General features: G+C 38.1%; 1 protein-coding gene across 8 annotated transcripts in view; it reads left to right on the top strand.

The window, feature by feature from the left end:
• Positions 1 to 27,246, top strand: part of LOC136874046 (uncharacterized) — a 616,846-nt gene that overhangs the window by 331,752 nt on the left and 257,848 nt on the right. For all 8 annotated transcript variants that reach the window (XR_010860213.2, XM_067147551.2, XM_067147552.2 and 5 more), the window contains exons 13-14: positions 6,601 to 6,742; positions 7,165 to 7,346. Coding sequence is in view for 7 of the 8 variants with exons in the window: in XM_067147551.2 (XP_067003652.2) it covers positions 6,601 to 6,742; positions 7,165 to 7,346 (324 nt within the window). In the remaining variant the exon portion in view is untranslated. The remainder of the gene's footprint in view (positions 1 to 6,600; positions 6,743 to 7,164; positions 7,347 to 27,246) is intronic.

The raw sequence follows: 27,246 nt of genomic DNA, 5'->3' as shown, positions 1-27,246 counted from the left end.
TCTTCAGCAATGTTTTTTGGTACATTTCTCTTTTTCTTCTCTGCATTTGGTTGTGATCTGATTTTTAATCCTTTTGTAGTCATCTATATAGTTTTCCTTCCTGAGCTTATTCCTGTCTTGAATTAGGTTTAGTATTTCTTCTGTCATCCAAGGTTTTGTGGGCTCCAATTTCCTTTTTCCTAAAAGGTCATTTGTTGCTTTAATTATCCTTATAGTGATGTTATTCCACTGCATTGGCTCATCATTTCCATTATCTACTTTATTGGTTCGTTCTTCAAAAGCCGCCTTTGTTACTGCTTCTTTCAGTCCTTCTAGTCTCCACTTCTTTTTGATAGATCTTTTGGTTCTTTTAAATCTAATGTTACACTTGGCTAACACAAGTGTGTGGTCACTATCTATATCAGGACCTGGGTAGCTGTGGCATGATTTTATCTGATTCCTGTATCTTCGCTTCATTAGTATATAATCTAACTGAAATAGTCTTTTGTCTGGCGCCTCCCACGTGTACCTTCTTCTAAGAGGAACTTCAAATAATGTGTTTGTAATAACCATATCATTTTGACTGCAGAAATCTACCAAAGTTTCACCTCTTTCATTTGTTTCCCCCAGACCAAAATTTCCTAGTGTCTTATTGCATTAAAATCGCCCATTATTGTGACATTATCTTTTTCTTTAGTTAGTTTTAATAGTTCTTCAATATCTTCATACATAGTCTCCACTTCTTCCAAGTCATGAGCCGATGTTGGGAAATACGTGTGAATTATTACTAAGTCCACAGGTGCACTATTAATTTTCACCATCAATAACTGGTTGCTGACATGGTAGGTACTGCAAACATTATTTGACCATTTTCCTCTTATTATAACTGCCACTTCATGCTTTCCTCTTTTCTCTCCACTGCTATAAATTACTCTAAACTCATCACTGTAGAAGTCTCCATTTCCTTCCCATCTTGTCTCACACATACCTAATATATCTATTTCATTCTTCCTCATCTGGTCTTTCACCTCATCCAGTTTTCCCGCTTTCAATAGCGTTCGTACATTCCATGTTCCCATCTTCATGGCGGTTTTAGAGGGATTTCGTTTGCTAATGACCTGAGAAGCCCTCTTACCTCTCCTGCCGAAATCCATGATCAGTAATTATCGTTTCCTCATTAATGTCAGCTTCCATGGTTGCATTCTACTTGGGATATCCTTAGGATCTTCAATGGGGTGGTTTCCCATTGCCTTTCCCATTTTATGCCGTTGACCAATATGTCTAGGTTCATCCGCCTTTAGGGGCAATTTCTCACCCCAAGGACAAGAGAGTGCCCTGACCTCAATTCGTTCATCCACCCTCAGAGGAGGCTGTTGACGACATTGAGGGGGGCCACTTATACCGGTGGCCACTCGGTCCCCTTTAAGTCCTCTTTTACGACAGGCAGAGGTTACCGTGGGTGAATTCTAACCCGCAGTCTACACCTTCCAAAAATGAACTGTAGAGTAGACACTACCAATAAAATATTATACAATATGTATTTTTGATGAGTAGTAAAATGACAATTATAATTCCTTGAAGTTATGTTTAATACTGATTGCAAGAGATGGAGCTTTATAATTTAGGGATTTATCCGGGACCTGAAGAGCAATATAAGCGAAAGGCAGTAGACCTCTCCAGCAGTCCTCAGTATTATCTTAAACGCAACGCTCTATTAGGTGACAAATTTTCGGCGGATGTATATTATTCTTACACGAAGCCAGTTCCTTATAAAAAGAATTCCGTGATGTCGTCGTACCATCTCCTTTAATAGGCGTATCGGAATGATTTTGGGACCAATGAATACGAAGACCTCTCGTACCTTTAATAAATTTATCCCAGAGGTCAGTTTCATTAACTCAGCGCCAACTTCGGAAGAAGTTTGCGAATGTAATAGTAATTCATATGATTGACACATCCACGAGTCAGCAGCGCTAGTAATAACCTGAACTTCCACATCAGAGATGCCAGCACAACTTCCGTGAATCCTCGAATGACACCTCACAGAGAAGTAATACATTGGATCTTACATCACCTGATTTCCTACATAGACATCAGGCATAATCTTAGGTGAAAAATCAAGGGTCATTAACCTAATGTTAATGAACACCACTTGCAGGTACCACAGTAACCCCCCCCTGCAATAAAACTCAACCTTCAAAGTTCGCGTCTATTACGCCTATATGATACATTGCTAGCCGCGGCAACCGTTTGTACAGTCCTTCGGTGTAACGTCACTGGTTCTTGGAAGATAGTGAAGAGAGAATGACATTCTGCTCGGAGTGAGGCAGGTAGGTGAATAGTTTAAAAAAAAAAAGGTCCTTGTATTAGCCTCTACAAAAACGTTTCTTAAATCCGCAAAATGCATCAAAACATGCGAGCCTTCGTTCGAATTATTAGAAAGGCCATGGTTATTCAGTGGCAGAGTTATAATGTGTCTGCTGTACCTGACACTTCGTAAAAATAACAGCAGGGATATTTTCATGATGGTTAGTCGTAATGCAAAGACACGTGGAACAGGTATTGCCGGTAAGTTTTCAACGGGTTCTCATCGATTTTATGATGCCAACTTTAAGTTAAAGGTTCTTAAACATGCGGAAATGAAGAATGTGCAGCCTCAAGAATGCAAGATATAAATAAAGCCAATGTTCTGCGTTAGCGTGAAGACAAAGCTTAAAAATGCGTAATGTACAAAAAATGCATTCAGTGGCCCACAACAGGGACGCTTTAAAGAAGTCAAAGTTTAAATATTGTGGTATGTGTGTGAAGAACTCATGGGCGGAATGGGCATAACCCGGCGCAATAAACTTGTTGACATTCAACGTCTGCATCTTCATCATACATTGCTAGTCGCTGAAGTCGGACGTAGCCTGCAAGCAAGATGTGTGTCTAGCGGCAGCCGGTTGTACCTGATGCTTTAGTAAAAGTAACAGTTTTATAGACAGCAGGAATATATTCCTGATGGATTGTCCATCGTATTGTAGAGACGTGGAACAGGTATTGCCGGCAAATTTTCTACGGTTTCTCTTCAATATTATGATGCCAATTTTAATTTTTTAATTTAATGGTTACGAAACTTGCGGAAATAAACAATAATTGTGTAGCCGCAAGAAAATATGGCATAACTGAAGCTACTGCTTGGCGTTGGCGTGAAGTCAAAGATAGTCTAAAAATGCGTACGGTGCAAAGAAGGCATTCTTATGATTTCACAAAGAACTTTTTAAGCCTGATTACATATTTTTGAAGGATTGTCTTCGATTGGGAGAAATACGGTAATTTCTTTACCAGTATACCTCTGGCCATAGATTTATAGAAGGAGAAGGTGTACACAAAAAAAATGGGACCCAGCTCGATAGGTGCAGTCGCTTAAGTGCGGCCGGTATTCAGTATTCGGGATGTAATGGGTGCGAACCCCTCTGTCGGCAGCCCTGAACATGGTTTTCTGTGGTTTCCCATTTTCACACATCTTAATTGAAGTCACCGCCGCTTCCTTCCCACTCCTAACCCTTTCCTGTCCCATTGTCTCCATAAGACCTATCTGTGTCGGTACGATGTTACGGAAATTGTTAAAAAAGAAAATATATATCTATATGGGTTGGGTGAGGCCAAAGTATTATTGATGTAATGAATTGATTTTGCTGGCATTTGGGTGGGGGAGTTGCAAACTAAACCTGCACTCCTTTTATCAGCTAATTCAGAAGCTAATCAATCATTCAATACCGATCTGCATTTAGGGCAGTTGCCCAGGTGGTAGATTCCCTATCTGTTGTTTTCCTAGCCTATTCTTAAGTGATTTCAAAGAAATTGAAATTTATTGAACATCTCCCTTTGTAAGTTATTCCAATCCCTAACTCCCCTTCCTATAAATTAATATTTGCCCCAATTTGCCCTCTTGAATTCCAACTTTATCTTCATATTGTGATCTTTCCTACTTTTGAAGATGCCACTCAAACTTATTTGTCTACTAATATTGAATAGGTGGTATTTAACAAAATCATAAGAATTTTATCACAAGTAGATCTTCAATACGGACAAAAAATGAAATTGATAACCTGCAACATACCACTTAGTTGAACAGTTCGTCTTCTTTCTCCCAATTCTTCCCAGCCCAAACTTTGCAACATTTTTGTAACACTACTCGCTTAATTACAATTAAATTGAAACAAGAAATTAAGTGATTCAACCTATTCAATACATTCAACATTAACATTGATATATACTTAAATGATTATTAACTTATATATTTTCGCGACAAGCATTTGCAGGCTTGTTCTTTAAGCTATTCACCGAGTTTCGTCGGCATTTAAAAGCACAGTGCCGGACATCGCGTATGTTGTGCTGATCCTCAGGAGCTAGCATCTTACTTTATTTAAGTGACTTGTCTTTGACTTCTACACAATTTTGGAACTTCAGATTTAGTAAATCGTGTTGTGACTTCACGCCTGGCAGTGTTTGCAGGCTTGTTCAATGAACTGTTCACCTCTTCTCGTATACATTTTAAGGCACAGTGCCGGACTTGAGTGTGTTGTGCTACTCTTCAGGGACTTGTGCCTTGCTACATATAAGTGACTGATCTTCGACTTCTTCTGGATTTTATGATTTAAAATCGCTCACTGCTATTTCCTATTGTCTTATATTGCTTCTTGAACTTCTTTTGTGAAAGACTTGTCCTTATTTTTTTTGTTTTCATATGCATTGTTTTTTAATTTTTAATCGGCTGATGATGACCCAGATTGGTGGTTGAAACCAGTACCGCTTTTAACCAAATAAGAATGTAACACTACATTTCTTATTGTATTGAATAGGTTGAACCACTTAATTTCTTGTTTGTATTTAATTGTGATACAGTTCAATACAGAACATTATGAAAATTTCATCTTTATACATTACTCTCTTGTCGGAAATCACCCAGAAATATCAAGCTGCTTATCTTTGGATTTTTTTTCCAGTTCTTGAATCAGGTAATCCTTGGTGAGGGTCCCATACACTGGAACCATACTCTAGTTGGGGTCTTATCAGAGACTTACATGCCCTTTCCTTTACATCATTACTACAACCCCTAAACACCCTCATAACCATGTGCAGAGATCTGTACACTTTATTTACAATCCCATTTATGTGATAACCCCAATGAAGATCTTTCCTTCACCTAGACACTTACAGTGATCCCCAAAAGCCACTGTCACCCCATCAACGCAGTAATTAAAACTGAGAGCAAGGTAAACGTGTAGGTAAGGGAAGAAAGAATGAAGTGATAGAACCTGATATGATTCTTCAATACACTAGATTTTTTTGGGTATTGACAGCATACTTGGATGAGGGATGAATGCTGAAGTACTGGAAGAAGACGTGATTCAATGTGTTTTGGCAGATGATTTTGTAGAATAGTTATATACTGTAGAAAAACAAAACACAGATGGGAAGATACTGATGAGATTTGATTTTACAGCCGACATACCGGTAGTTGAGACAATAGGGAAAGAGTGGATTGTTTTTAAGAAAAGCGGTGTCAATCTTGAACCAATTTTTGGAAGGGGGATTAGGGGGCTTAAAAAAAAATATTGGAAAGTAACAAGAAAAGTGGATGGTGTGCATTTCAACAAAGAAATTTGTGGAAAAGAAAAGCAATCCCACCCCATTTGCATAAAATGGGGGGGGGGGAAGTCTGCATGGTCTATGTTTTCCGAAGCACATGTGTTTGAGATAAACATGGGATTATGGGGTGATATTGTATACATTGAAATATTGACAGTTATTGAGTTGTTTTCATGAATGTTAACATTTTCAGTATTGGTTAAAATGCATAATGTTTTGTAAAAATTAATTTCCATATCCGTGAATCGAACTATATAATTTTTTGTTATTAAAATTAGTTTTTAAATTTTTAAATTCATGTGCAGTTTTGAGGCAGTAGAGTAGGAGAGTATTATTTTGAATTTTTATACAATGTGACTTAGAAATAAGTGAGATTATTTTTAAAAAATATGTTAGATTAGTAACGAGAAAAATTCACACTTTTCATGAGAAAATCGAAGAAATACACGTGCCATCAAATTTTATTATTTAAGAAACTAATTGATATATTTCTTGTTTTCTTTCTTTATAATGAATAGTAGGTATTGTGTGTTACATCATTATATAACTTGTATTCAAATTTCAAAAATACTTTTGAAAAATGCATGTTGTTTGGATTTTATAAAAATGTAGTTCCCTATGAAAGTGAAGACTTACATATGCATTTTTAATTTTAGGATTTTCATATCAGCTGTAGGACGTGTACCAATATAATGGTTAGAATCAGAGCAAATTTGAGTATGCTATGACCAACTGTTCTGTTCCTATGAATATTTTAGTGTAAGAAAGTAAATGGCATTAAATGTGCATGGCATTTTTTGTATGGGTATGCATTTCAGGCGTGGCACTAAGAGGGTTAGTTGAAAGATATTATAGGTTCTTTCTCTTCTCTGCAGTGTGGGGACAATCCTAAATTTCGCCCTGTTATCTTCTGTAGGCATTATTTCGTAACATGGTATGTTGTTTTGCAATTCATGCACTAATTGGAATAAAAATGTTGTGTTGCAGAATACACTGTCCTTATTGAGCAGACAAATTATACAGCAGTTCCTGGATGAATTGGTGTGGAGAGAAAGATTTGGACCAGTTCCATCTTTGGCATTTGACATGATTATCCAACACTTGGCTGAGCAAACAAAACTTGAAACTGGTACGTCTTTGTTGGCAAGAGTGGATAGGAAGATAATTCCCATACTTAAAATAACCTTTGTATTTGTAATACATGAGATACGAAAATATACTGAGTGAATGGCTGCATGGTTTGGGTCATGTAGCTGGCAGCATGCATTTAGGAGATAGTGAGATATTGTCAGTAGCTCTGAAGAGGGTTTCCCATTTTTACACCAGATAAATGCTGGGGCTGGACCTTAAATTACTCCTAGCCCTTTCCTACACCATTTTCGCTGTAAGACCTATGTGTGTCCATCTGACGAAAAGCAAATTGTAAAAAGAATATATTCTAATAGATGAGGGTATGCACATCAATTGTATTGGTACTGTTAATTCCTGTTGACGTTTTGATGCTTTGTGTTAATGGGAATAATATAATAGTATCATATTTCTCTCTGCTAGGTGAAAATCTACTAGCACGCCTTTCAAAGGTTTCCACCAATCCATTCAGAAACTGGAATTATGCCAATCTGAAAGGTGATGCAGCTGCTGCAGCATCTGCTGGATCTACTCCAGTACAAAACGGAACAACTCCTGCTAAAGGTGCAAAATCACCTCCATCCCCTGTACCTGCAACTCCCAAGGTAAGAAAAATTAACCTTCTCTTATTATTTAAAAGGAAGTTACTAAGGATAAGGATATTTTATACCGTATTTACTCACATATTTACCTCGGTTGCATACTTTTCCAGCTCCATTTCTCAGGACGGAAAACCAATTGTGCATGCGTGTTTGCATAATTTCCACATCCCCTGGTTAGCTCAACTACCCTAACATGTCCACCAATGCTTGGAAATGACAAATACTGTATAGCATGATTTTTAAATGATGGATTTCAGCATGTACATTTTACCATGGAGCGGGAAAGGAGGGAAAAAGAAAAGGCATGTACGGATCTTTTGTTAGGGTATGAATTGAGATCAATTTCACAAAAAAAGTTAACTGTCAGTATTTCTTCAGTTTTTCAAATTTTCCGTGGATAGCAAATTATTTTCAATGGACTTGTATTATTTGTTGAAACATGCCTCGGCGTTGATAGGTGACTGACAATTTGATAGAACAAGTGTGCCTTTAAAGCCAAATGCATGCCTCTCTCTTCTGTGAGCAGCGCAGAAGCACGGTATGAGTTAAAAGCAATTACAGTAGAAGTCTGCTATAATGAGTACGGCATATAACGAGAACCGCGCTATAGCGACACTTGTTGTCTGTCCCTTCGAAATTCCTATATTAAACTGTGTATTTTCCTTCGGTTACAGTGAGAGCCCAATCACTGACGCATCCATTATTACGAGCGATTATGCGTGCACGTTTTTTTCATTAACAATATTTATGAATCCCAGTTAGTATATTGCATGCTATCAATTACCTTCGGTATCGTTTCCTCTCTATGTCCACTAGCAAGTTCTCTCGTCGACATTCAAAGGTACGTAGGATGCTAAATGGTTTATTTTGACACCTATTCAATACTTATAAATTTTTACATTTAGGAATTTATTATTAATTCCACTTGATACATGTTTCGCCCTTCATTGAGGGAATCATCAGTCAAATCACCTCCTCAAGGAAAAAATCAGGTACCTGATTAGTATTTAACATGCACACAGTAATATACATTACAATGGGAAAATTAAGTACGAGAAACACTTGTACAATGGTGATAGTTGACAATATATGTTTATAGACTAAGTAGTCGCACCAATGCGTAAAATTACTGGGTACTTTTAGCAGAGCTAGCAGTGGTGCTCCGAAGAATAATTGACGCACTCATAGGAAATTATAACGTTTTTACAAATTATTTACATTATAACAGTCAGGGGAGAAAGGGTATAGTGCTCGGTGTCAATGTTTGTAACAAAAATTACTGTCATGGTTGGTAACTATACAGTAAATTTACATTATCCAATTGAACAGTTGAGAATTTACAGTTTATATACATATTTACAGGAGAGCCACTTGGTGAGCAAGGATATAACAATGTCTAGCACCAAGTGCGTCCCATTGTTTTAATCGTTGGAAGACGATTGCAGCATTGACATATCAGAAATATGCAGAGTGGGTTAATCTTATTTTATAATCACAGGGGACAGGAAAAATATTCCATAGCCAAATGAGGTTCTATAGGCATCAAACTGAAAGTTATCTGGTTGAAGTCCCAGGTTCGGTACGGTGAACTTGGTCAGCGTGGACGGAGACTCATTGGTTGTCACTGAGTGAACGGTGCATTTAAATGGCAACAATGATGGCAGTTATTTGTAGGTAATTGTATTATTGGGAATATGTTGCGGGTTGAATCTTTCGCTTTTACTTTAGTTAACTCCTTGTAGCTTGGAATGTTAGTGAAAACATCGGTGTGAGATGCCAGTGAGACTTAAAATGATATTATTACGTAAATGAAAGTATGAAGGACCTCGGGACGAAGTTACTGTTTTTGTTGCTGGTCTGGTGAAATAGAAAGGAGTTGCTTATGCTATGAACTGCAGTGGAGAGATTAGAATGTATAACTACAGAGTCAGAGCGTTGTAGCTGGGATGAGGCATCTTCTCATTCTGTCTGCAAAGAGGAGCCGTAATGGCATGCCATGTTCATGCCGGTGTGCGCTGGATTCTAGCGTGTTGTTGGAAGTTGTGTTGTATGAAGTGGAAGTTATCTGTAATCGAGATGTTATTAGTATTGGTATGTAGGACAAGATTATGGTAAGTAATGGAGAGTAAATGTTATGTTACATACCTGATGTGTCGCTGAGAGGCTATTTGTTGGTGTGTGTTGGTTGACTATGGAGGAGGCCCAGTCGGTAATACGCACGTGTAGTTGGCAATGGCGGCGGGAGGGGGTGGGGAGCATTGGGAGGGAGGAGCATGGGCAGAGTTAATGCGCAGAGGTGAGCTGACGGAATGGAGGAGGTTGAGTGGAGGGGTGAGCTTGTAATGTGTTGGGAGTGTTGATTGATAAGGTGTTGGTTTGTAAAAAGTGGGAGGGGGGGGGGGGGGGGATGTATGGACTTGAAAATTACGTGGATGGTATTGATGTCTTTTTATTAATGCGGTTGAATGTTATTTGCTTGCGTTGGGTGTTGTTGTGTTTTAGATGGTCAAGTGGTTTTTATTTCTCATATTGTATCGATGGGGTAGTGGTGGAGGGGGAAGTGCTTGGGTGGGAGGAGGTATGGGCTTGCTGTCATTGTGTGTGGGGGGGGGAATGTGTGTGAATGGTGGAGGTGGGGGGAGGGGGGGTAACTGTCGACATGCTGGGTGAGTGAGTTAATGTGGTATTAAAGAGTTTAGAAAAATTGTTGCCTTGAAAATTTATTTTTTGTAGTAAGGTGGGAATTTGTTCATAAAGGGTTTTTTTTTATATCTATTATCTCGTTGAGGTTTTTGTCTTTATTGAAGTGATGGTTTAGAAAGATGTATAGGTTCTCAAACTCAGTCATTAGTTTGCCTTTCTCAACTCTTTTTAGGATTTTTAAGTCTTGTTCTATTGTGGTGAAGTGGTGGCCAGTGTCCCTTATGTGGGTGCTCATTGCGGAAAATTTATTGTGTTTTTGGGCATTATAGTGTTCTAAATAATGGGTTTGGAAGCTTCGGCCAGTTTGTCCGATGTACGAGAAATTGCATTGTGAACAGGTGAGTCTGTAAATGCCTGAGCCTGCGTAGCGATTTTTTTCTTGGGTTGACAGAGTTCTGGTTGCAAAATATGTTCTGGTTCGTGTTCTACGTTTTGAAAGCAGTGTTGATTTCGTGCTTTTTTTAGGGAGTTGGCTATCTGGTGGATGACTGGATTTGTGTATGTGAAAGTTGCATATTTGGGTTTATTGGGTTTTATTGGGGAAAGCTGTGCTGTTAATTTTAGTTTTACTTTGTTGATGATCTTGTTGATCATGTTGGTGTTGAAACGGTTGAATTTGGCAATTTCTTTTATGTAATCAAGTTCTTTTTTTTTTAGATTGTTGAGAGGGGAATTTTTAAAGCTCTGTATATTAAACTGTAGTAAGAGGCTTGTTTATGAGAGTTGGGGTGTAAAGAATTATTGTTCATTGTTAGCAGGGTGAAGGAGGGGTTTCTGTGTATCTGAAACTCAAAAGCGTTGTCCATTCGTGTGATGTTAATGTCTAAAAAATTAATAGAGCTGTTGTTCTCATCTTCCTTTGTGAATTTTATATTGTTGTCTAAAGTGTTTAGGAATGTGAGGATGTTGTCGCTGCTATTGCACTGTTTATCAATGATGACTAATGTGGGGAGCGGAGCCAAAGATGAATACCATTAATGGAATTTATTATTTTACTGTGTTCTAAGTTGTCCATGTAGATGTTCGCTAGAATTCCAGAAATAGGGTCTCCCATAGCTAAGCCCTTTTGGTGGTATATCTTGTTGTTGAACGTGAAGTAAACATGTCTCAAGTGGAATTAATAATAAATTCCTAAATGTAAAAATTTATATATATTGAATAGGTGACAAAATTAACCATTTAGCATCCTACATTCAGTATCTTCAATATAGATTAAAAATGATTTATATCACTTGCAATTCGAAGGTACGTCGGAGTAGATTAGTAATACCCGTCGACTGCCGTTCCATAAAGAAAATTTGAAAAGAAAGGGAACATGTTTTCATAATAAATGCGTAAATAAAATGTCTGATAACATTTGATAACACGTTAAAAGTAAAGGCTGACTAAACAATCACTTAATTTTAATGCTAAATACTGCAATTTAGTAAGAATAGTATACACTCTAGATATAGGAGCGTGCATAATTGATTTCAGAGGTTAGTTTATATTTTCTTGCGTCTGGTTAAATTACGGAAAGGCTATTATCATGTAAATTTATAGCAAGAAGATTATTACTCTACTGGCGCTGAAGTATGTTTTCATCATACGTATAGTACGGTTAAATTACGATAGGTGACTGAATAAGAAAACTGAAACGTTTGCTACAAAATGCGATCGATCATCTTTGGTAGTTTTCTAGCTGTGTGCATTTGCAAGCTCTCTCGTCGACATTCAGAAGCGATGCAAATACAAACTCGTATCCTCATGCCGAGGTGATGCAGCTCTTTTCAGACACACCCCATTGGAGGTGAGCGATATTAAATCGTTGACGACGGCGTATTGTTTTCCGAGTTTATTCATGAGGAACGAAGTGAAAAATCAGAGGTACTTTAACTCTAATGATATATTACGTACTATTACACATCTTAATTACAGCCTGTAGGCGTTAGGGTGCACTGTGTGCTGAGACCGCCCGGCGGGTCTCATCGTCCACAAGTAACGCACGAGGTTCGCGCGCACTCTGTGACCCGCCGGCGACCTCACTGAAATTGGCGGTCTTTACTTGAACTCTAATGGATATATTACATACTATTACACATCTTAAGTATAGCCTATAGGCGTTAGGGTGCACTGTGTGCACTGTCTGCTGAGACCGCCCGGCGGGTCTCATCGTCCACAAGTAGCGCACGGGGTTCGCGCGCACTCTGTGACCCGCCGGCGACCTCACTGAAATTGGCGGTCTTTATGCAGCATTGTTTGTTTTGATCGAACGTAGTGTTGTGAATCAACATGTTAAGTGTGTGTCTATTCTTATATTTGTACATATTTTCTTCATATAAAATGATTTGAGTAAAGGAACAAGCATGTTGAATAATTTCTTAATTATCCTAGCTCCTATGTACTCCCTAAATGTCCCACTCTATACGAAGTTAGTTTGCGTTATGTAGAGATGAACCAGAAAGGACGAAAGCATAAACTGTGAACGGCGCACGATACAGCTCCAGTATATATAATGTGTCATGAGACCGCCGGCGAGTCTCACCGTCCAGAAGTAAAGAGTTGGCGTGACCCGCCGGCGGGTCTCATAGTCGCCAAAGTGTTAAAGTCTATCAGTAATGTACGTCGACTGCTGTTCTCTAAAGAAAATTTGAAATGAAAGAGAATAACGCGCTTTCTTAATAAATGCGTAATTAACATGGCCGGTAGCAGTTGATAACTCGTTAAAAAAAATAATGGTGGAAGATCTTAATTTAATTGCTATATACTGAAATTTAAGAATGTGATACACCTCAAGATATGGCAGAGTACATCATTGATTTCAGAGAATAGTTCATACTTTCTCGCGTCTAGTTAAATTTCGGAAAGGCTATTCCCATGTAAATTTTAGCGAGGAGGTTATAATTTCTTTACATGCGTTTCAAATATATTTTCACAATACATATACGGTTAGGTTAGGTGACACCGTTTGAAGAAGAAAACTGAAATGTTTACCACAGAAGCCTCGGGAGTGATACCGTATTTCTCCGAATCCAAAGAAACCTTTTTTTCTCAGAATTGCATGCGAAAAATCAAGGGTTGTCATGCATTCGCGGCTAACATTTAATGAATACCACTGTCAACTACCGCGGTAACCACGCTGCTTATTTTCACCCCACACCCGCACAGACACAGAACTCGTTGACAATAAACGACTGCCTCTTTATTATACATCGCTAGCTGCGGCAACTGGTTTTACAGTGCCTCTGTGGATATCGAGAAATAGTGAAGAGAGAATGACGTTCTATTAGTCTGTATAAAAACGTTTCTCAAATCTGCCGAAAGGCATCAAAACATAACATTCGAATTCTTAGAAAAACCGGCTACTCACTGGTAGAGTTATAACGTGTCTACTATACCTGACACTTAGTAAAATTAAGTTTTATAGACAGCAGGATGGCAGGAATATTTTCATGATGGATAGTCGTATTGTGAAGATACGTGGAACAGGCATAGCAGGCAAATTTTCAACAGGTTCTCGTCAATATTATGATGCCAGTTTTAAGTTAATGGTTATTAAACACTTGGAAATGTAGAATAATTGTATAGCCGCAAGAAAATATGGCATAGGCCTAACTAAAGCCAAATTTCGGCGTTAGCGTGAAGACAAAGATAGCTAAAAAATGGGTAATGTACAAGAAATGCATTCAGTGATCTGCAACAAGGACGCTTTAAAGAAATCGAAGATGAAACTGTGAGGTATGTGCACGAAAAACGCAAGGGCGGAATGGGCATATCACAGCGCAATAAACTCGTTCGTTGACCTTCAACGTCCGCGATTAGGCCTAACTTCGCTAGCTGCTGAAGCTGGCCTGACCCGGCAAGCGGGATGTGCGTGTAGAGGTAGCTGGTTAAATATGATGCCGAGTAAAAGGAACAGTTTTGTAGACAGCAAGAATATTTTCCTGATGAATCGTCGTATTGTAGAGACGCAGGGAATGGGTATTTCTGGCAAAGTTTCAGCGGGTTCTTTTCGGTGTTATGATGCCAATTATAAGTTAATGGTCATTAAACCCGCGGAAATAAAGAATAATTGTGCAGCCGCAAAATAATATGGCATTAGGAAAGCTTCGGAGTTTAAAAATGCGTACTGTACTACAAAGGTTTTCATACGATTTTACAATGGTTGTGGCTACTCCAACCACTACTCTTATACTTACATCTCCTTCACACAATATACATAACATTTGTTTGAGCGCCAGTTGCTTTTTTAAGAAAAACAACAAAATTCGGTAGAGCATACCTCTTATATCAATTATCTCAAGGCGTGAGGTGATAAACTCACATATCTGGCAATATACAGGGATATGGATCAGGACATTATTAAATTACTGTTGCATTTCCACAATTGAGGATTGTACATGGAACTGGAATCTCTTATTATAATTAAAAATAAAACTGAGTTTATGACTAAATTTACGTCACAATGAACAATCATTTACGTCTTTTAATTTAACATAAGAAATATATATTGTGAGATTTGCGGTACAAAAAAAAGAAAAATTTAATCTAAACAAAAAAAGCTATTGGCATGAACTTGAAGTGAGATGTGATATCGCCGCTGATTACACTCTTCTTCATGTTATGAATGCATAACATGTCTGATGCTTTAATTACCTGTTGTCTGCATACACCGCTGTTGAACTTGAAATTCTTGGGAAAACCTGTGAGCTGAAGTCGGGAGCCGTCTGCTGTAATCTTCTTATGTCACAAGGAGTTGGCCTACATACCATGTACGCGTGTAGGGAGCTCCAATGTAATTACGTCCACTCAATATATTATAAGAAATTGTAAAATATTCTTGAAGCACCTTGTGAAGTCCATCCTCACAAGAAGATGATGTTTCTTTATCAGCATAGTACCCGTCTCTGCTCGGATACAACCACCACTTGTAGACTTCCTCGATGATTACCTCTTCAAACACAACTCTTAGCTCTGACCATCACACTAAGACCACTTCTTCCATCTTATACATCTGACTGTTACATATGATCTGCACGATATGAACTGCTTATGAACTGAGTAAGAACAGAATACCTCTCCCCACCGTCGCCTTGACTTTATATAACCTCGCGATGACGACTCATCTCCCCACTCACTGTTCATCCCTTCCACTTCCACATACAGTAGCTGGCGAATACTGACACTTGGTCGCAATCACGTGTCCACGCACTGATGTCATCGGTCATGTGCTGTCTAAGCTTACCCAAGCGGTCCGAGAATGACTGTACCGAATGAGTCACCGGGAAATCTCCTTGTACACAACATTCCCAGTTAAACATAGCCTCGATTGCAAAATACTATGCCAGCTCATCTAGCCAAAGTTACAAGCCACAGCATGACAATATGAAACCAACAAATCTCACTTACTACAATACAGAATAATTACAAACATATTCACTTAACCTATGATTAAATACAATAATATACGCGATACCTAATTATTACAGTCTAAATGATGAGAAACAGAATATATAAAATCTAATGAATCAGGTTAATAATAATAATAATAATAATAATAATAATAATGATGAAGATGATGATAATAATAATAATAAATAATGAATGGAATCTGTAACCCTGTTGTACGGTTACAGAACGCCTCCCTCATGAAATAATCGATTAAATGAATCGATTGATTCATGAAATATCTACACAATCACCTGAAATCGAGTACACCATAGATACATGTATAAAAATGTCCTTTACAAATTTGGGTACATAGTATCATCCATCTGGATGTTCGTTGTTACACATATAAAACATTGATCAATTATCATTTTCACTTTGATTATACAGTATTATTTACATACAGAGATTACATTTCTTTCTCACTTCTGTCGTTTCAAACGTTCATTGAGTGTTCAAAAGTAGTTCTCGAAGACATTCCATTATATACACTTTCTCCAAGCACTGGAGTTTATTGCACTGCCATGCTTCACTTAATATCACAACACACGCTAATTTCACTGAAGTCCTGTTCGCAATGCCAGCTTCATAAAATATGGTGAATTAACATAATAATGAAAATTAATCAACAAACTCACATGATATATTTCTTAAGATTTCTTATATTGTATGTGCCTACGATATTTCCTTCCTTGTCTTCTAATGAATAAGCACATTTCCCAATCCGTTTCACTACGGTGAAGTATCCCTGATATAACAAGAAAAACTTAGAAAATTGACCAGCTTCTGCTGATGACGGGAGTGGCACTCTGAGTAACACCTTGTCACCAAGCTCAAATTCATCCAATGAAGTCTTACAAAAATCATCATGCACAATCTTACCGTATTATCCCTCTTAGGTATAATAACAAGTGGATTCAAATTAGGACTACATGATGGTTCAATTATATTATAATCTAGCATAATGTCAATCTGCTCTTCAACAGCGCTAGCGTATTTTAACGGAATTGGATATTTCGGTCCTACAAAAGTTGAGTTATCAATAACATTAAATTTGTGTTCGTAAAGATGTGTTCTACCAGGCCGATCGCTAAAAACATCACTATGTGATATCAATAATTCACACAATTCGTCCTTCTGACTTTCCGCTAAATTACATTTCTCCACTGTCTCATAAAATTTATCTCTAGAATCTCTCTGTATAGACACATGACAGACATCAATATTTTTCCTCATATTAGGAATTTCACAAGATCCTTCCGTACTAGAACACACTTTATTCGCACTAATTTCTGACAAAACATCATATGGTAAACTGACTTCCCTGCTACTCTTTCCCCAAATAAGATTGACATTACACAGATCAAAATTTAATTTAGCCTTGTGACACGTTAACCAGTCGGTACCTAAAATAACGGCATAAACTAAATTAGGCACAACTAAGCATGGTTGGAAAATACATTCTCCACTTATGCTAATGGGGACAGCTATTTGTTTATTCACTCTTTGAGACTTGTTTCCAACAGCTGTTACGATGAACGTATTCCTCACTGGAATTTCCGCTACCTCATACTTCTCTCTTAAAACTTCCTCATACAGCTTGGAATTTACACATGACTTCTCACTACCAGAGTCCAACAAAATCTTAACTTTTCTGCCCCATATCAGCAGTTCAATCGTCGGTGTAACAGTAACACTACTTAAATTATCCTCATTACATAATATAAGATCACTTAACAAATCTTGCCTTATATCTAAATTTAAATTACACTTATAAAATTTATTGTTTACGATTAAGTCGTCACTTAAAATATTTGAATTATTGCTACTTAGGTCACAATCATGTTCACTTACAACTATAGGCTGGTCGACATTAACATACTTATCTACCTTATACGTGAACTCACCATTTACGGACTGTCTCAGTGACCTGTTTATACAGTCCGTTGCGCGTTTAAAGTACTTGGTTCGGTGACGACTTGTTGGTTACACACCTCAGTCGGCCTCCCCTGTAGCCTATTTCCTCTAGCGTCATTATTATTATTATTATGGCCTGTATTCTCCCGCCTCCCAGCTTCTGGTTGATTACCATAATCACGCCTCCCAGTCCTGAAATTTTCCGAACTATTCTGATAATTTCTCTCCCTGTGGAAATTATTAGGTCTCTCCTGATATTCTCTTCTGTAGTTACGACTATTCATAGTCCTGTCCTGATTATTAGATTGGTTACCCCTTCCTTCTACATTCCTATTTAGTGTCCTACTATTATTCAAGCTACTACCTAAAGCATCAAAACTTTCCAACAAAATCTCCATTTCCTTAATAGTCTCCACTCTTTGCATACAAACAGCTTCTCTTATTCTATCGGGATAGTGCTTAGCCATAAGTCTAACTATATCAGCCTCAGGTCCAATACATTCTAAATTTCTCCACACCAAAACATGAGCCAAAAAGTATTCAGTCATTCTAACACCCTCGTTAGAATTATACCTGCCAAACATAACTCTCTCTCTCTCTCTACTCTGAACACCTTCACTCCAAAATTTAGCCATGAATTTCTCCTTAAATTCAGTTAGACTAGACATCGAGCTTCTATATACCTGAAACCAAGACTTAGTCTCTCCTACGAAAGCATTAGATAAGATCTCCAATACAGTTTCCCAGCTAATAATATTGTCTCTTAATTGAACAGCAAATTTCTTCTCTACTACTCTCATAAATTCCATTGGGTTAAATTCTTTCCCAGAAAACTTAGGTAAATCATGATCTCTAGTGATTAAACCATTATTTACAATTATCTCACGTACATTCTTACTATCACGCACTTCTTTCTGGAGTACTCTCTGGCAACTCAGAAATTTTTCTTCCACTGTTTCCTCAGCCTTTTCTTGAATTTTTCTTAATTCCTCCTGCAACTTTTCTTCCGATTCTCTCACCTTCTGTGATAATGATTTTTGTTCACTCTCTAGATCACCTACTTCTCCAAGTTTTCTTTCCACCTGTTCTACCCTACTAATACATTTCCTAGTTTCTTGCCCCACTGTATTGGTTATCTTTTCAAACCTTTCTTCTACTAACTCATTGATTTCTCCTTTATTAGACTCGATCTTGGCGCCTAATTCATCAATCTGTTTGATGCATGTCTCACTAATTTGTTCTATTTCCGTATGGAGATTGCTCCGACCCAATTCCATCTCAGCTCTGATGTCACTACACTCCCTATTTACCTTACTTTCTAAATTATTAATTTGCTTACTTATTTCTAACACCTTATGATCTATCTTATTACTAACATCATCAATCTTCTTATTAATACTATTTATGGCATTACTCTGAGCTTCAATTTTTTCACTAATGACCGCTTCAATTTTCTCACTCATAATATTATTCTGAGATTCAATTTTCTCACTAATGACCGTTTCAATTTTCTCACTCATAATATTATTCTGAGATTCAATTTTCTCACTAATGACCGTTTCAATTTTTTCACTCATAATATTATTCTGAGATTCAATTTTCTCACTAATAACCGTTTCAATTTTCTCACTCATAATAATATTCTGAGATTCAATTTTCTCACTAATGGCATTATTCTGCTCAGTCATTTTGGACATCAGCAAATTAAATAAACCTAGGTCAATCACCCCTTTACTTTGATCTTGCGTGACAGCGTTTTCCTCAGTTTCTACTATTTTCTGACTTTCAGTAGGTCCCACCTTAGTCACCAACTTCCTATTTATGTTACCACCTTGGATTTCCTTGGACACAATAACCTCAGCCTCATCACCTGACTGCATATTGCTATCCTTGTCCATCTTCGGTTTCCTACTAATTTTTCGCGATCTCAAAGCTATTTCCCCTTGCACTTCCTTTGACATTACCCCTTAAATACAAACTTCAACAAAATGACCTTCCTAACATTACTCGGTGAATTTAACATGTGCGTACTCATTAAAAGAACTGATCCATGTATATTGCCATTCAGAAACACTTTTTCTGAACCTTTCGAGTCCCACGTTGCTGGCGACACGTTGTGGCTACTCCAACCACTACTCTTATACTTACATCTCCTTCACACAATATACATAACATTTGTTTGAGCGCCAGTTGCTTTTTTAAGAAAAACAACAAAATTCGGTAGAGCATACCTCTTATATCAATTATCTCAAGGCGTGAGGTGATAAACTCACATATCTGGCAATATACAGGGATATGGATCAGGACATTATTAAATTACTGTTGCATTTCCACAATTGAGGATTGTACATGGAACTGGAATCTCTTATTATAATTAAAAATAAAACTGAGTTTATGACTAAATTTACGTCACAATGAACAATCATTTACGTCTTTTAATTTAACATAAGAAATATATATTGTGAGATTTGCGGTACAAAAAAAAGAAAAATTTAATCTAAACAAAAAAAGCTATTGGCATGAACTTGAAGTGAGATGTGATATCGCCGCTGATTACACTCTTCTTCATGTTATGAATGCATAACATGTCTGATGCTTTAATTACCTGTTGTCTGCATACACCGCTGTTGAACTTGAAATTCTTGGGAAAACCTGTGAGCTGAAGTCGGGAGCCGTCTGCTGTAATCTTCTTATGTCACAAGGAGTTGGCCTACATACCATGTACGCGTGTAGGGAGCTCCAATGTAATTACGTCCACTCAATATATTATAAGAAATTGTAAAATATTCTTGAAGCACCTTGTGAAGTCCATCCTCACAAGAAGATGATGTTTCTTTATCAGCATAGTACCCGTCTCTGCTCGGATACAACCACCACTTGTAGACTTCCTCGATGATTACCTCTTCAAACACAACTCTTAGCTCTGACCATCACACTAAGACCACTTCTTCCATCTTATACATCTGACTGTTACATATGATCTGCACGATATGAACTGCTTATGAACTGAGTAAGAACAGAATACCTCTCCCCACCGTCGCCTTGACTTTATATAACCTCGCGATGACGACTCATCTCCCCACTCACTGTTCATCCCTTCCACTTCCACATACAGTAGCTGGCGAATACTGACACTTGGTCGCAATCACGTGTCCACGCACTGATGTCATCGGTCATGTGCTGTCTAAGCTTACCCAAGCGGTCCGAGAATGACTGTACCGAATGAGTCACCGGGAAATCTCCTTGTACACAACATTCCCAGTTAAACATAGCCTCGATTGCAAAATACTATGCCAGCTCATCTAGCCAAAGTTACAAGCCACAGCATGACAATATGAAACCAACAAATCTCACTTACTACAATACAGAATAATTACAAACATATTCACTTAACCTATGATTAAATACAATAATATACGCGATACCTAATTATTACAGTCTAAATGATGAGAAACAGAATATATAAAATCTAATGAATCAGGTTAATAATAATAATAATAATAATAATAATAATAATAATGATGATGAAGATGATGATAATAATAATAATAAATAATGAATGGAATCTGTAACCCTGTTGTACGGTTACATGGTCTTTCTAAGCCTGTTTTAAATTTTTTAAGTAAAAAGTGGGGGTCGTCTTGGATTCGGAGAAGTAAGGTATTATATTTTTTCAGAGGGGAGAAAGAGAAGGGAAAGGTCAGATTAGACTTGCAGACAAGCCCGTGGAAGTAGTGGAAACGTTAAATACCTGGGGAGTGAATTAATGGAGAATGCTCGACTGGATGCTGAGATTAGTAAAAGGATTCAAGCTGGAAGTTGTTTCTATCATAGTGTAAGAAATATGTTATGGGACAAAGATGTGCCAATGGAAGCAAAGGATACTATGTACAAGATGTATTACGTACCCATAACAACTTACGGAGCAGAAACTTGGACAATGACAAAGAAGGATGAGAGTCGAATACAGGCAGCTGAAATGAAATTCTTGAGGAGTATGATACAGAAGAGTAGACGAGACAAAATAAGGAATGAGAAAATCCGGGAAGAAATTGGAGTGGAAAAAATGAATGATAGAATAGAGAAGAGCCGACTAAGATGGTTTGGGCACATAAAGCGAATGAGCGACGAAAGAATGCCAAAAAAGTGATGGAAATGCAAATCCAAGGAAGGAGAGGCCGTGGACGACCACGATTGAGATGGAAGGATACCATCCAACGCAGCATTATAGAAAGAAACCTGGACTGGGGCACAGTGTTGGAGGAGGAGTGGTGGAAAGACCGAAGAAAGTGGAGAGGAACCATATTTGCCCCTACCCGGCTACAGCTGGATAAAGGGAAATGATGATGATGATGATGATGATGATGATTTTTTTCAGAATGAAATTAAACATACACTTTCACGTAGTATCGGATTTTGAAAAATATTAACAAGTAAGCCGTAGGTTAGAAGGTTAGAACAAACTGATTGCTGTTTCATATCGATTTTAATGTATATGGGGGTTTACCGACTTTTATGCAAAAATCGGATATAACAACAATTTGCTGTAGCGAATGAATTTTTCGTTGTTGTGAATTCTCGCTATAACGGACTTCCACTGTACATGCAATGTACTGTATGTTATTTCAAGTTTTATAACAATACGTGTATACATATTCATTGTGTTACATCATTAAATGTGTGTTATTGTTCATACGAACTGGTTAGCAGGCCAATCTTTTCGAGTCTGGTAGGGCGGCCATCAGGTGGGATTATCTCTGTAACGTTTCCTGCCTACAAGTCAGTATTTCTTGTAATTTTCTTTAAAATGTCGTAGAGTTCTTACTTGAACTCAGAAAACATTGCATAATTTCCCTTCACCTCGGTTCCTTGCCTCAAAATAGTGAAAAGAAGAAAATAGTGGGGAAAATACATGAGTAAGTGCAGCAATGGTTGTTCAAATGAAACATAGGCTGGTGTCTAGAACCTTTCGCTATAAGTGGAAACACCGCCGTCTGTCCATTATTGCATTGACAGCATGTTGACATGCGTTACTGTGGAGCACAACCATTTTTGAGCCAGTTTTCTGGTCAATGCACATTCTTTCCACAAGAACTGAATCGTGCTGCACTGTATTCGTTTGGATATAACCATTAATGATGAATGTTGCTTCAATTTTTTCCTCTACTTAGCCGACACGTCTCAGACTGACCACGTTCTGTGCTATTGTCCCACATGCCAAACCATGCAGTGCCATCATCTCTTGTCCGCTCCTTTAGTTATTTACAGTGTTTCCAGCTCATTGTACAATTCTTATACACATTAAACCCCTCAAGCGTGACATTGTAGTACCCTGGGCTGCACCCAGAGTATGTATTATTTCTAGCCTACTTCCAATGCTGAGTGCAGTATCATATGAATTTTGCTTGAATTTCCAAATACGTTATCAGCAAAGTCGTTGTTGCATATTCACCATGATGACCATCGTTCTCAATGTGTGATGTTTTTATTTTACGAAAGAAAAATACCACACGAGACAACGTTTCCTTCTTTCTTAGCAACTTTGTCACTACGATACATATGCTGTTCACTTCAATCGTTCTTTTTTTTTTATTCTCGCACTTGTGTTATCTTTTTTATTACCTAAAAACAATTGCTCTTTTTTTAAACAGTCTCAATGAATATACAGTAAAACCTCGTTAATTCGAAGTTGTTGGGACACAAAAATCGGACTTCGAATGACGTGATTTTGAATTAACCGCCAACACGTAGTTCGGAAATGCCAACCCTTGTGGCATCACAATATATTCTAAGACCCGTTACTGCATGTAATTAACCTTGATTCACAAGTTAAAGCTCTCAAATGCCACGGGAAAAAATCTGTTTCCAGAATGTATCCAACGAGGTGCATTTACAGGATTCAAATAATGCACTTGGATAACTCACCGGCAAACATAACCTCACGCAATGAAATCAAAAGAAAGAAAACATGACTCAAAGACAATGAGAAATCTGTACTGGCTCCCCTGTGCAAGTGCTTTATTCATTGGATTACTGTACTGTATGCAATTTAGATGCCTTGTGCTTGCACGGAAAGTACCCGATGCCTTTATAACATTGCGGCTTATCGAACTTATCTATGACGAGGGGAGGAGTCTTTCGCTTCCGTTCACATTACAACAACAGTACAGCGACTATGCTTGTACGATTTCCTGCCATGGCACTTCTAAAAGACCATTAATGCATGCAATCACATTGATTCTCAGTGTAAACTTTTCAAATGCCATGGAAAACACTATTTCAGAAATTTATCCAACAAGGTGCATTTAAATTATTCAAATAATGCACTTGTATAAAACAATGGCAAACATAACCTCTCGCAATGAAGGAAAAACACAATTCTAAGATGAGGAAGATTTATCCTGGCTTGCCTGTGCAAATGCTTTATCTTTTGGATTACTGTACAGTCTGCATTTTTAGATGTCTTGTACTGGCATGGAAAGCCCTTAAAACATCGTGGCTATTCAAACTTTCCTATGACAGGGGAAGGAAGTCTCTCACTTCCGTGTGCAGTGTGCACTGCATAGCAACACAGTACATTTCCCGGCTGGCAGTTCTCTCCTTTAAAACCATAAGTCTGTTTGGCCTCAGCATTTAACAAAAAATAAATCAAACGCGAAACAATGCAGTTTCATGGGCATTGACAGTATTGTTTGATGCGTATGAATTGATTGTGGGCTATTTCGCCAACTGTTGGCATCGCCAGTGTTTGCGGATTCTACCTCTCCGCACACTGCCTGCTATGCCTACGTGATATTGTGGTGATCATTAAAGCGCCAAATACAACATAATTATGATTCCACTCAAGCATAGCAGATATGAAGCACACTGAACACACGCCGAAGTAGGTGAAAGTGCGCAAAGTTACCCCTGCACTTTCCAGGAGATGCGTTCTTTCATGACGCAGAGAAATTTTAAATTTAAATTACTCTGTAAAATACTAATTTTTTCAAAATATAAAGGCAGTTTTGAATTAAAATCCTGAATTTCGGTAACAGGACCGACATTGTTCTTCGAATTACGAATTATCCGTATTTCGAATTAAAGGATTTAAATAAGATTCAGAATCGTACCTCATGTTTCCGGGAACGAGAGCTGCTTTGAATTAAGCGAAATTTTGAATTAACGGATTTCGAATTATCGAGGTTCTACTGTGTACATATTTCACACCAATGACCTAATGGTGATGTTACTTGGCACCATATTGGAAGTTTTTGTGTGTTAATACGTCCATTGCTACGTCACAAGTCTTTAAAATTCCTTTCTACTGTTACGTTATTCATCGTAAAATGAGCATGCTAAAATATAAGCAGAATAAGTACATGGATGTTATACGTCGAAAGACAGAAAACATTAATATATTAACACAATTTATAGATCATCGTAACTCCTATTATTTTATCTATTATATTAAATATGATTATTGAAGTTTTTACCACAGTTAGGATATCGGACCTACTACAATTATCCCCATAAAACCTTCAATATCTATCCTGGACCTTCCTTTCTCTAAGTCTTAACTTATATCCAGGTGTCCTGATATCTATGTCTTCATCTCTCTTAACCTCCAAGGTAGGTATCATGTGTTGAACCTCCCTGGAGTCCGCATTCTTCTTGGGCCCGTAGAGAGTGTCCACTCTTCTGCCCTCTTTTAGGGGCCGAGGTAACGCTTTCAATTCCGACGTATGCACCTTTAATGCATGCAATCACATTGATTTGTCGGCGGTGTAGTCTTCAGGAGATGCACACTGTTTCCCAACTTTTTATCCACCTCGAAAGGTCTGAGCCATTTCGAAGCCATCCCAGCATGGAACTTTTGAAGCTTGTTGCTGAGGGGATGGTTTTGATGAAGAACTAGTGTTCCAGGTCTGAACTCCCTTTCTTCCGGTGCATCGTTATTCTTGGCTTCTCTCCTTGAAAGGTTTTTCGCTTGGCAGTGCGTCTGTTTAATCTGCTGCTGGTTCTGCACGTACCATGTATCAGGATCCTCTGGTTCCTCTCCTTGTCCATGGATGAAGTTCCAGTCGCCAGTTCTCTTGATTGGACGTCCAAGGATAAGTTCTGCAGGTGAGAAATCCGTGGCGCGATTAACCCGCTGTCTGATGGCCAGAAAGGACTCGTGTAGGTGTTGGTCCCACTCGGTAAGTTCTCTGTCGACCGAGTGAATCCGAAACATCTTCTTTGCTCCTGGTTTCTCCGTTCGGTGCGATTCGCCTGTGGATGGTAGCATATGAGTAACAACACAGTAAAGGTTTCCACCTATTCAATACAAAATATATTCACAATATTTTAAAATTACATGGAACTAGTTTCGACCCATCTATCGGTCATCATCAGCCACATCAAAGCAAAGATCACTCTTGACGAAATCCTAAGAACATGTTAATTTTAACAGTAAGATTATTATGGAATAACAAGCCCTCTTCCCCTCCTAAACCACCACCACTCTTCCTAAGCCATATATAATTTTATGTGTGTCATTTCACATTGCATTCTTCATTATAAGGACTTACTGTTTTCCATGATTATATAATTTTTACAACACTAAGCCCCCTTTTATACTTTGTTCCAAACCTCTTATGTATATTCCTTGTATATTTATTAGCTATTACTCACCTGTCCCATACTAACACCTCTTTTCATTTACCACATTCACTTGTTATTCCATAATAATCTTACTGTTAAAATTATCATGTTCTTAGGATTTCGTCAATAGTGATCTTTGCTTTGATGTGGCTGATGATGACCTCTAGATGGGTTGAAACTAGTTCCATGTAATTTTAAAATATTGTGAATATATTTTGTATTGAATAGGTGGAAACCTTTACTGTGTTGTTACTCATAAATGTTATTCTCAGTTCAATACGGACCAACAACATGAAATTTATAACCCTTAATGTGGATGGTAGATCGATGTCGTCCAGTATTCAATTCACCACTCCGACAGAGTTTGCAACCACTGTCTTGAAGTTAACCGACTGCCATTGTCCGTGAGTAGACACCGAGGATACCCATACAGGCTGAAAACTTCCGTCTTTAAAAGTTGTACGATATGTCCCGATGTAGCTTCAGGGATGGCAAATGCTTCTACCCATGTGGTGAATAGGTCAGTCACCAAAAGGATCCCCGTTTTTCCCCGAGATGTCCTAAGGTAGGGTCCCATAACATCAAGGGCAAGGACTTCCCAAGGTTAATATGGTCTCGTCCTCTCAGGCTGGTACTCGCCTTCTGGTTGTTCGCCTTAGTCCGAGCACAGATCGCACAGGCTTGAACGTAGTTCTTGATTTCCTGACGCTTGTGTTCTCAGAAGAAACGTCACCGAATCGAAGAATAGGTTTCCTCTTGACCAGGATGACTGGCTTCTGGATTATCATGGTATTTGTTCAAAATCCTCATGGTTTGCGACTTCAGAATGACGATGACCGGAGAAGATCTAGGCAGGTGGGAAGTATAGTATGCCGTCTTTGAGTCGGAAGTCCTTATAGCACATCTTAAACTGAACTGGGACAGATCGACAATCAGTGCTGCGTTTGCTGATCCAGGATGCCATTGTGTTACAGGGCATGTCCTCAGTGTGCCACTTCCTTATTAAATCTAAATCGATATCAGTATTTCCTCGTTGGATAGCAAGGAGCACAGGGTCAGTTTAAGGTCTCTTGGTTGGCCCAGGAATCTCTCTCTCTAATAAATTCGTGGCTGACTTCTGTCCGTCCTCAGGATTTCTTGATATACTCTCTGCAGCTTGATTGGTTGCACCAGGAACATGACAGATCTCAAAGTAAAAATCAGCAAGTATCAAGGCCCATTGCATCAGTTC

Source organism: Anabrus simplex, chromosome 5 (assembly GCF_040414725.1).
Source record: "Anabrus simplex isolate iqAnaSimp1 chromosome 5, ASM4041472v1, whole genome shotgun sequence".
Classification (NCBI taxonomy): Eukaryota; Metazoa; Arthropoda; class Insecta; order Orthoptera; family Tettigoniidae; genus Anabrus; species Anabrus simplex.
The sequence above is the reverse complement of the archived record's forward strand: the minus strand, read 5'-3'. Positions and strand labels throughout refer to the sequence as shown.